This window comes from Canis aureus, chromosome 23 (assembly GCF_053574225.1).
Source record: "Canis aureus isolate CA01 chromosome 23, VMU_Caureus_v.1.0, whole genome shotgun sequence".
Taxonomy (NCBI): Eukaryota; Metazoa; Chordata; class Mammalia; order Carnivora; family Canidae; genus Canis; species Canis aureus.
This window is the reverse complement of record NC_135633.1, coordinates 28,820,962-28,833,299: the sequence shown is the minus strand read 5'-3', so window position 1 is coordinate 28,833,299 and position 12,338 is coordinate 28,820,962. Positions and strand designations below refer to the sequence as shown.

Sequence of the window (12,338 nt, the reverse complement as noted above, 5' to 3'; positions counted from 1 at the left end):
ATTGAGCATCTGTCTTTGGCTCAGATCATGATCAAAGGGTCCTGGGATCAAGCCTGCATTGGGATCCCTGCTCAGCTGAGAACCTGCTTCTCACTCTCCCTCTGCCCCTCCCCTGGCTCATGTTCTTTCTCGCTCTCTCTCTCTCTCTCTCTCAAATAAATAAAATCTCATTTAGTAAATAAAAAAAAAAAAAAAAAAACCTAACTCTACCTACCAGTGTGATCTGAATTTTCCCATCTGGAAAATAAGGGCACTAATACCAACCTTCACAAGGCTGGTATAAATATTAAGTGTAATAACCTACGTCAGAGGATGGTAAGAAGGTTTCATATCATAAGCAATCCTAATATATTGCTAGCTGCATCCCAGAACACTGTGTCCAAAGGGATTACGGAGCTACTTATCAGCTCAGCTAGAAGAGTCTTATGATCCAATAACTACCTCACTCATAGGGGCTTAGGAGTGCTATACAAGCTAGGGATTTGTCAGCCCTGTACTCAATAAACAGTAGCTCTCCTTCTTCCCAAAATAATCCAACTCTACGGGTCATAAAAGTATGTTCTATATTTGCAACTTCATTTTTAGATTCTATGAGGGAATAACCAATAAAACAGAAGAAGTACAATGAAATGGGAAAGCATATTCTTTCCTGAAAAGAAAAATCTTCTTAAATTAGAAGCTTAGGGTGCTTCTTCGTAAGTTTCTTCTATTAAAAATTATTTTCTAAACTTGGCAATGACTCAAAGTTTCTACAATTAAATAAATAATCATAAAAGTTCTCTCTCTATAATCGGAAATGTAGAATCTGAAGAATCTACAGAAAGGTTAGATAGGCTAATTTAGAGAAGACAAATACTCAAAACTATAGTCTAAAAATTACCTGCTGACCCAAATATTTCAGCCCATCCAAACAGACTTTCCATTCAATCAAAAGCTGGTAAATGTCCTCCTTTCCACCCCATATCTTCACCACGAAACAAGACACGGATGTATCAAGACGGTCCGGGATTATTCCAAAATCGAGACTCCGCCACGTTGGATTCTGTTGATGGAAAGGAAAGCATGAAGACTCTAATTTGTTTACAGGTATTTCAATTAAGTTATAAATCATTTTGTTTTTGAAAACCAAAAGACCTCAAAAATATATCAAATTGGAAACTTAAATGAACCAAGAAGACACCTAATTAACACAACAGGGGTGATAATGGTACCTCAGAGATAATTGCAAGTTTGGTCCCAGACCACAACAATAAAGCAAGTATCACAGGAAAGCAAGTCAAACGAATCTTTTGGTTTCTCAGTGTATATAAAAGTTATGTTTATACTATATCACAGTCCAGTCTATTATGTGTATAATAACATTATGCCTAAAAATATACAATGTACATACCTTAATTAAAAAGTACTTTATTGCTTAAAAATGTAACCATCAAAAAAAAATTTTTTTTAATTTAAAAAAAAGGACCCATCATCTGAGTTTTCTGCAAGTCATAACCTCTGCTGGTGGAGGGTCTTGCCTCAGTGTTGATGGCTACTGACTCATCAGGGTGGTGGTTGCTGAAGGATGGGGTAGCTGTGGCAATATCTTAAAATAAGACCACAAAGTTTGCTGCATTGATTGACTCTTCCTTCATGAACAATTTCTCTGGCACACGACGCTGTTTGGTAGCATTTTACCCCCTGTAAAACGTTTTTCAAAAATACAATCAATCCTCTCAAACCTACCACTGCTTTATCAACTAAGTTTATGTAATATTCTAAGTCCTTTGTTGTCATTTCAACCATCTTCATAGCAGCTTCACCAACAGTAGATGCCTTCTCAAGAAACCACTTTATTTGCTCAACCATAAGAAGTAACTGCTCATCTACTCAAGTCTGATCATGAAATGCATCAATTCAGTCACATCTTCAGACTCCACTTCTCATGCTAGTTTTCTTGTTATTTCCACCACATCTGCAGTTATTGCCTCCACTCCAGTCCTGAATCCCTCACAATCATCTATTAGGTTTGGAATCAGCTTCTTCCAAACTTCTGTTAATATTATTTTGACCTCTTCCCATGAATCACAAATGGTCTTAATGGTATCTAGAATAGTGAATCCTTTCTGGAAGGTTTTCGATGGACTTTGCCCAGATCCAGCAGAGGAATCACTATCTATAGCAGCTATAGCCTTACAAATTGTATTTCTTAAATAGTAAAAACTAGAAAGTTGAAACGACTCCTTGTTCCATATGGGCTACAGAATGGATGTTGTGTTAGCAGTTACAAAAACAACACTAATTTCCTTGTACATCTCTATCAGAATTCTCAGGTGGCCAGGTGCATTGTCAATGAGAACTAATATCTTGAAAGGGATCTTCTTCTGAGATCTCAACAGTGGGCTTAAAATATTTATGAAATCGGGATCCCTGGGTGGCGCAGTGGTTTGGCGCCTGCCTTTGGCCCAGGGCGCGATCCTGGAGACCCGGGATCGAATCCCACATCAGGCTCCCAGTGCATGGAGCCTGCTTCTCCCTCTGCCTATGTCTCTGCCTCTCTCTCCCTCTGTGTGTGTGTGACTATCATAAATAAATTTTAAAAAAATTAAAAATATTTATGAAATCATATGGTAAACAGATGTGCTACCATTCAGGCTTTCTTGTTCCCATTTTAAAGCAAAGGCAGAGTACATTTAGCTTAACTTTTAAGGACCCCAGGATTTTCAAAATGGTAAATGACATTGGCTTCAGCTTGAAGTCACCAACAGCATTAGCCCCTAACAAGGAAGTCAGCCTGTCCTTTTGAAGCTTTGAAGCCAGGCACTGATTTCTCTAGCTGTGAAAGTCCTAGATGGCACCTTTTTCCAATAAGAAGGCTGTTTCATCTGCACTGAAAATCTATTGTTTAGTGTAGCCACCTTCATTAATTATCTTCACCAGTCTTCTAGATAATTTGCGGCACATTCTACATCAGCCCTCACTGCTTCACCATGCACTTCTATGTTATGGACGTGGCTTCTTTCCTTAAACCTCATGAACCAACCTCTGCTAGCTTCACACTTTTCCTCTGCAGCTTCCTCAGGTCTCCCAGCCTTCATGTAATTGAAGAGAGCTAGGGCCTTGCTCTGGATTATACTTAGATTTAAAGGAATGTTGTAGCTGATCTGATCTTATATCTAGACCTCTCAAACTTTCTCCACATCAGCAATAAGGCTGTTTCACTTGATCACTGGGTGTTCACTGAAGTAGCACTTTCAATTTCCTTCAAGAACTTTTCCTCTAAACTGAGGGGGTATTATGCTGAGTGAAGTCAGTCAGTCGGAAAAGGACATTTATCATATGGTTTCACTCATACAGGGAATATAAGAAATAGTGAAAGGGATTATAAGGGAAAGGACGGGAACTGAGTGGGAAAAATCAGAGAGGGTGACAAAACATGAGAGACTCTTAACTCTGGGAAACACACAAAGGGTTTTGGAAGGGGAGGTGGGCAGGAGGGATGGGATAACTGAGTGACAGACACTGGAAGGGCACTTGATGGGATGAGCACTGGGTGTTATACTATATGTTGGCAAATCCAACTTCAATAAAAAAATGAAAAAAAAGAAAATTCAGATATAAATGTTGAGGATATATTAAAAATTATTATAAAGTTAATTTAGTGCCTCCCCAAGAAAAACCTTTTCCTATACATTCACAACTTGGCTAACAGTTTGGTGCAAGAGGCCTAGCTTTCAGTATATCTTGGCTTTCAATATGCTCTCCTCACTAAGCTTAATCGTTTCTAGCTTGTGATTTAGAAAGGCATGTAACTGTCCCTTTCATTTAAATGCTTAAGAGGCCACTGTAGGGCTATTAGTTGCCCTAATTTCTATATTGTTGTATCTAGGGGAATAGGGAGATGCCTGAGGAGAGGGACAGAGTTCGAGGAATGGTACTGGTGGAGCAGTTAGAACACACAGAACATTTATCAATTAAGTTCACTGTCTTATATGGGTGCAGTGCATGGTGCCCCAGAATAATTGTGATAGCAATATCACAGATCACCAAAGCAAGTATAATCATAATGAAAATTTTGAAATATTGTGAGAATCACTAAAACATGACACAGAGACAGGAAGCATGCAAATGTTTTGGGGGAACATGGTACCAACATACTTGCTCAAAGCTCAGTTTCTATAAACATTCATTTTTTAAAAGCACATTATCTGCAAAGTACAGTAAAATGAGGTATACCAGTAAATAGTACCTGCGCACCCAAGCACCATTTGCTGAGTGAACCAACCAACAGGAGGAACATCAGTAGAGAGGCTCGTGCAGGGGTGCCTGCAGGTGACACTCTGCAACATGGAGAATGGAGCCGGGACATGCAAGGGAGAGGTGTTTTGGAACAAGATGTGACAGCTGGCTGAGGGTGAAGGTGAGGCGCCAGGTAAGGGAGGAATCGAGAATGTCTCCTGGGTTTCTGTCTCACATACCCGGGCAGGTGACGGGCCACTTTCCGTGCAGGGGGAGGCTGGCGGAGGCTAAGGGATGCAGTGTGGGGGTGGGGTACCCCGGCCAAGAGAACCAAGAGGCCCCACTTGAACTCCAGCCTCCAGATGCCTTTGGGAGGAGTGAGCGCAGACGTGGGGGCGGGGAGGGGGGGCAGTCTGGAGCCCAGAGAAGAGGCAGAGGTGGAAGCAGCAGCCACATCAGGAGCCAGGTCACCCAGGGAGAGTGTGAGGGAAGGGAAAAGAGGGCCAGGACCTACGGGGGTCCCAACGGTCTTAAAACCAACAAAAACCAAACCAGGGGCGTCTGGGTGGCTCAGTGGCTGAGCAGGTATCTTCGGCTCAGGACGTGATCCCGGGATGCGAGATCAAGTCCCACGCTGGGCTCCCTGTGAGGAGCCTGCTTCTCCCTCTGCCTGTGTCCCTGCCTCTCTCTCTGGGTCTCTCATGAATAAATAAATGAATTTTAAAAACAACAACAACAACCCACCAACCAAGGTCACGTTAGTGTGGTGAGCTGGAGAGCCTTTTTAGCCTCTCCGAGTTTGTTTCCTCCTCTGTAAAACGCGATAATAAGCCTTTCCCAGAGGACGATACCCCAAAGCACCAGACACACAAGTCAGGGTTCAGCAGATGACAACAGCCCTTAGGAGGGCTCTGAATTCTCCATCCTGACAAGGCCGGAAAGGGAACAGACTCAGCTCTTCTCCAGCCAAAGCCAGCAGAAACAGATCCCTAAGCCATCTCAGTGAGTCCCCCTCACAGCTCTGCTTGTTCTCCAGGCTCCTCCAGAGAGAGCACTGGCCGGCCCTGACCTACAAGGGAAGTCCATCCTGCACGCAGCTCCTCAGAATGAACACCAGTACTTCTGAATTTCGCTCCTTATTTATTATAGTCATTAAAAGGAGGATATACGATAATACGGCTTCATATGGTATACACTTATTTATTCAACACTTAAGACACAATTATTAAGAACTGAAACATAAACAGTGTCTTCAAAGTATTTCCAACTTGTTAGATTCAAACCCCTAATTACATCATTTCATGAAAAGTTCAGTTATAGAATTATGCACAAGGCTATACAGTAGCACAGAAGGGAAATAATAAACTTTGAGGAATAGGGGAAAGACATCACCACAGAGGCTGTGCAACTTGGCTTTTAAAGGACAAACAGAATTTCCCCAGGTTAAAATAAAGACTTTCAGGTGTAAAGAACACAATAAACAAAGGCTCAACAGCGTGATATAGTGAGTAAGGTGTGGTCAGGGAGCTAAGAAAACTCCTGGAATGCACAACACAAGAGTGGCAGGACACACAGCTCGAGAATAACAAGCAGCTACACTGAAGGATCTTTCAGGGCACCTGGTTGGCTTAGTCAGTCTACCAGATTCTTGGTTTCAGGGTTGTTGAGTGTGAGCCCCATGTTGGGTAGAAAATTACTTAAAAAACCATTAAGTAACTTGTCAACATCATGCATTTGGTTACTTCTGGAGCAGGAAGTCAAAGTCTACATATCTGACTTAAAAGACATGATAACAACGAAAAATAAAACAAAAAGATAGTGATAACATTAGGTAACTTTTGTGTATGAGGTAGGCCACGCTGCTGGGGATCATTTAGTATAAAGCAATTGAGTTTTATGTCCTAGGCAGCCCCTGAAAGATGACTCTAGTAGAAGATGTGATGTTCCTCATGATAAGCTCCAGTCAATGAGAAAAAGGTAAATAATGTCCCCTAAATAGGAAGGGAGGGGAGGGGGACCAAAAAAAATGTGATACAGATATAAAAAATTCAAATGATAACATTTCCTCTAACTGGAATTCAACAGACCACCAACTCCACTATCCTTGAATAGTCAAAAACAAGAAGCATGGAAACAAAGCTACTTAAACTAACAAGTCAGATCAAATATATCCTATAAACTTAAAAAAAGTGTCAAGTCCCTGCATAGAATGTTTATTCCTAATTGGCATTAGTTGGCATAATTTTCCAGAACATGCACTTTATTTAAAAGCAGTAACAGTAATAACAAGTTTGAAGAAGGATATAGAGCAACTAAAACCCTCACACTGCTGCTAGGGAAGTTATCAGTATAACCATTTTGAAAAACTATTGGCAGTATCCACTAAAGATGAAAATAACCGGGATCCCTGGGTGGCGCAGCGGTTTGGCACCTGCCTTTGGCCCAGGGCGCGATCCTGGAGACCCGGGATCAAATCCCACATCGGGCTCCCGGTGCATGGAGCCTGCTTCTCCCTCTGCCTGTGTCTCTGCGCCTCTCTCTCTCTCTCTGTGACTATCATAAATAAATAAAATAAAATAAAATAAAAAAATTAAAAAAAAAAAAAAGATGAAAATAACCTATGACCCAGCACTTGATTCCACTCCTAAGTATATATCTAACAGCAATGAAATTCATATACATGTTCACCAAAGGACATGTCATTAGAGTTCATAAACTACTACGTACAACAATATGGATGAATCTCACATATGTAACACTAGGCAAAAGAGAACATGCTGTGTGTGTGTGTGTGTGTGTGTAGAAATACATGTTCAAAAATAAGCAAAACTAACAGATGGTGCTCAAAGTCAAGTCAGTGGTTCTCCTTTGGAGAAGGTAGTGACTAGAGGGAAAACACAAAAGGTGCTGATAACGTTCAACTTCTTGATCTGGGCTATTATATGTGCCCTTTACTGCAATGCATGCTCTATCTCAATAAAAAGGTAATGAAACTATATTTGTTAAAGACCCAATAGCAGAAAAAATACAGCATCTTAGAAGGAGGGGGCTGCAGCAATAAATCAAATAAAGGTATCTTTTCATGCTGTAATTTTAGGCCTTAAAGTCTAAAAAGCAGACACTGGAGGACCTTCCTAGCTTTCAAATTATACCACCTGAAATGGTAGCCATTTACTCTCCTATGTGTACGACCATCTCTCAACAAAAGTACGTGTGCTCTAGATCATGACATAACAAAATTTCAAATGCTCATTCTCAAAGTGATAAAGCACCAGAAAAAGCATGAAATGACCACCCTTTTCCAAAGTGAAAAAAAAGAAGGAATTGGTGAATATATTGCATCGGGGAGAGGGAGGACTTGGGAAGCAGGTGCTGCATTAAATATTTGTAAATAACTTCATTCTCAAATAAATCCAAAGCCTTTGAAAGTGAGGGTAGTGTTGTGAAGTTACTTCATATGATCGAAGAGATGACCTGGGTCTCCTTTCTAAGTCAATACAACGTTAGTACAGCACAGCTATTGTCAGTTGTCTCATTACAATGACCTTCCTTTATACTTTCATGAAATAGCTGCCAGACAGTACGCATTAACTCCTGAGCTGGTACATTCAGACACTGCCAGAGAGTCTCCAAACATTCAAAGATTTTAGTGCCCAACCATGTTACTGTAAAGACCCAGATGATTTCTATTTTATTTAACCTAGACATGTCAGCCCATTTTCTACATGGAACAAATTCTTCAAGCACTAAGACAATCTAGGGACCCACACCATGTTCACTAAAAGTACAGCAACAGAATATTAGGGTATTTGTGGCTTTGAAAAGTTCACTACCTCCTCACTACCCAAAAGAGAATCTAAACTCAATATTTAGCCAGGACAACTTCTCCGTAACACTGCTCAATGGCAGCTTATTTATTAAAGAAACACACTTGCACAAAGAAATTTCAAAACATTCACAAACGATCACTGTTCTTATCACCCAGTAACAAATGTATGGTCGAAACACAACTTGGGAATTCATAACAATTTGTCAAAACATACAAGATAACTCTTGGGAATTGCCTGCTGATTTTATAAGCAGTAGTTACTCCTCAGCCCAATAAAATCTCTTCCACTAATTCATCTCTACTCATCCTTTACATATCAACTTAGAAATTACTTTCCTGGGATGCCTGGCTGGCTCAGAGGTTTAGCGCCTGCCTTCAGCTCAGGGCGTGATCCTGGGATCCCGGGATCTCCCGCACTGGGCTCCCTGCATGGAGCCTGCTTCTCCCTCTGCCTGTGTCTCTGCCCCCCACCCTGAATAAATAAATAAATCATAAATAAATAAATAAATAAATATAAAAACCACTCAGACAGTCAAAACTCCAACCAAAGTTAATGATTCTGATAATTATGTCCCATGCTTTCCCTAAAAATATATGTTCTAGACCTCGCTTATTCAATTATAAGGCCCATCATTGACCTCTCCTAGACCTCTAGCAGACATTTAATCAGCTGAAGGAAGGAAGTTTAAGGAAGTATAATATAAGAGAGGCAGCAAAATGCTGTAAAAGAGCGGAACTCTCCAACATCTGTTTTACCAGTCGCTACTAGCTGGGGCTTAGAGTAAGTTGTTCAGTCTGTCCAAACCTCAGTTTCCCTAACTATCAAACAGGCATATATATTACCTTGTAGCACTGTTATTAAGATAAGAAACAATGTACATCATGCATCCAACATACTACTAGAATTACATGGGTAGTTTATAATTGAACCTCTTATTTATTAAAAAACACACATGAACAAATTTCAACACACACCCAAACTACTACTCCTCTTACCCTACCATGAGGTTTTTAATTTTGTAATAAAGGTTTAAAAACTCCCGTTTTGTAAAAGTATCTAATGATCAAGTTTATAATTGTTAAAATGGGTGCATGTGGGTTTGTACATAATTTGTATTTCTGGGAATATATAAAATCAATTTTAGAGAATTTAGTTACTTCCATTCTTACTACTTCAATCATTTTAGTTATTAATCAATGATCCTTCGGAATCCTTGGGTGGCTCCGCAGTTTGGCACCTGCCTTCAGCCCAGGGTGTGATCCTAGAGTCCTGGGATCAGGTCTCACATCGGGCTCCCTGCATGGAGCCTGCTTCTCCCTCTGCCTGCGTCCCTGCCTCTCTCTCTCTCTCTCTCTCTCTCTCTCTCTCATGAATAAATAAAATCTTTAAAAAAAAAAAATCAATGATCTTTCAATCTAATCTCTTCCTGAACAACAAAAATCCCAAAGTGAACAGATGGTTTAGAAAATATGGCTAGCTAAAGCCAGAGACCTTTAAAGTTGAATTGTACACTAACAACTAATTGTTCTATGCTAAGTATATCTGAGAGGAAACTTGACTCTGATTTGTAAGTTGGGAGACACATCTCCACTATCTAGCTCATCAAAGGTGGATTATCAGTTATTAAATGCAGTAGACATTTATTGGACTCCTCTGAGTGAAGTACCATACTAGAGACCTAAGAAAATAGAAATATAACTGCGTTCAGTGACTTTGTCTACCAGATACCCCTAATTTTGTGTGACATGTAACTGTATCCCTGCCCGAATCTCTCCTGATAGCCAGCCCTTGGCTATCAGCTCCCATATCTCCAGAACATTTCCATCGTTCCCTGATCCTCAATCCCTCTGCCCCTGTTGTCATACTTGCCTAGCAAGGTGTTCAACCCACCCTACCCCAGCCATACTAGCTTCTTAGCCAGTTCTTAAAGACCACAGTTACACACCTGCCTTTGTACATCCTGTTTCTTGGCCTGCAATAGTCTTCCCCCACATAAGCTTGTTCCCTCACTTTTTTCGGGTGTCTTCAAATGATTTTGTCTATGTGACATTTCATCTATGTCACTATCACAGAAAACCAGCAGTCACCCCTGCCAGATACTTCTTTATTCTTCTTTATATTACTCCATTATTCTTATTACCACCTAATATAGTCCAATTTGTCATTAACTCTAACATGCTCTTTCCTTCACATTGTAAGATGAATTTTAATTTAGAAATGTTAGGATCAAAAAAATAAAAAGAAAAAAAAAAGAAACGTTAGGATCAATAAGGTTCTACTGTTTTTGACCACCAGGGAGCAATCACCAGGTGTCACTGTCTCTACATGCACAATAGTAAAAACAACTGTTCTTAAACTCTTAAGTTAGGCACACTGAAGTTAGGCACACTGCTGTCAGCACTATATGTGCTGAGTTTAATTGTCATTTAAAATATCTCCCTGTCTCTGAAACTAATAATACATTATATGTTAATTAATTCAAGATAAATTAAAAAATAAAATATCTCTCTGGGTTTAAATTGAAACAAACAAAAACCTGTATATATTATCTACCAAAATTTTAAATTCAAAAGATTAAAAAAGCGGCAAGTGATTGCAACAATGTAGAATAACCCAGAACTCTAATAGACTACTGGTAAGAGTGTAAATGAAACAATAATTTGAGAAAACTATTTGACAATATATAAAAGTGGATCATATGCATATTCCCTGCAGGTCCACTCCTAGATATGTATCCCAACAGAAATGTATACATATGTTCAACCAACAGGTACATACAAGAATGTGGCACTAACCATGTTAGCTCAGAACTAGAAATCACTCAAGTGCCCAGCAGAAAAATTGATAAATTCTGGTACATTCACACAATGCAATATTATAAACAAACTACAAATATACCCACAATATGAATGACTCTTACAATATATAGTTGAGACTCTCAATATAAAGTACAAGTCACAAACCAAAGAGTGCATACTGGATTTCATTTCTGTAACACTTAAAAGTAGGTAAAATTAATTAATGATGTTCAGTCAGGATAGTAGTAGTAACCGAAGGGGCTTCCTGGGGCACTAAAAATATTCTATTTCTTGACCTGGATGCTGGTTATACCAGTATTCAATTTCAGAAAATTCATCAAGTTTATACTTAAGATCTGTAAACTCTTTTTTATGTGTGTTAAACTTCAATAAAAAGTATTAAGTTTTTGTGTGGGCAAAAAGGCTTACACATAAAGAAACAAAACATGAATCTGATATGAGAGAAGCAAATATTTGTCAATGAAGAAAAAATCTCATCTATCGTTTTCTATAAGACTTAATGAAATTCACACAGATTGAGGAAGCATATTTATATTTTATTACTGAGATACATACAAAAGACTCCCATCACAGGTCAAGTATACTATACCTAAGGGAAGGAAATATTGCTAAATACCTTGAAATGGGTAAAAGAAATTTCAAAGTAACAAGAGGCTAAAAAGATCAAATCACAACTCACTCAGAACTATTACCAAGGCCCTGTGTTTCAGTTGAATTAGAAAGGTTTACTTTTCTTAGTGAACATAAAATAATGGTGAATCTTAGAACTGACAACTTGGCTTAGGCTATTTTCTTTTCTTACTTATTTGACAAATATAAACCACACACAATGACTATGGAGGTTATAAAGATGAAGCATACAGGTCCCTGCCTTTATAAGGTTTACACATATATTAAAGAAGCTAAGATAACCATATGAACAGTATTACACTGTTTTAGAATGGTACAAGTGGTGTAAGTACAAAGTTGTTTGGGTTGTTTTTTGGGTTTTTTTTTTTTTAAGATTTTATTTATTTATTCATGACAGACACAGAGAGAGAGAGAGGCAGAGACACAGGCCGAGGGAGAAGCAGGCTCCATCCATGCAGAGAGCCCGACGTGGGACTCGATCCTGAGTCCCCAGGATCACACCCCAGGCTGACGGCGGCACTGGGCCACCGGAGCTGCCAGTTGTTTGGTTTTTTAACGATTTTTTTTTTTTTTTTTTTTTTTTTGAGAGAGAGAGAGTGCAAGCAGGAACAGAGAGAATCTCAAGCAGATTCCACACTGACCATGGAACATGACAAAGAGGTCAAACTTACAACCTGAACCAAAATCAGGAGCCAGTCCCTTAACCCACTGAGCCACCGAGCCACCCCCAAAGTTATGTTTTTTCAAAGCACAGGAAAATGGAAATCTCTTCTGCTGATGTTACAGATTATAAGAAAGCTCTTCAGAAAAGTCCAGAACTGTGCTGTTCAATACAATATCT

General features: G+C 39.4%; 1 protein-coding gene across 6 annotated transcripts in view; it reads right to left on the bottom strand.

Moving 5' to 3' along the window:
• UVRAG (UV radiation resistance associated) overlaps positions 1–12,338 on the bottom strand; it is a 313,421-nt gene that overhangs the window by 257,940 nt on the left and 43,143 nt on the right. For all 6 annotated transcript variants that reach the window (XR_013362269.1, XR_013362268.1, XM_077867104.1 and 3 more), the window contains exon 4: positions 881–1,042. Coding sequence is in view for 4 of the 6 variants with exons in the window: in XM_077867104.1 (XP_077723230.1) it covers positions 881–1,042 (162 nt within the window). In the remaining 2 variants the exon portion in view is untranslated. The remainder of the gene's footprint in view (positions 1–880; positions 1,043–12,338) is intronic.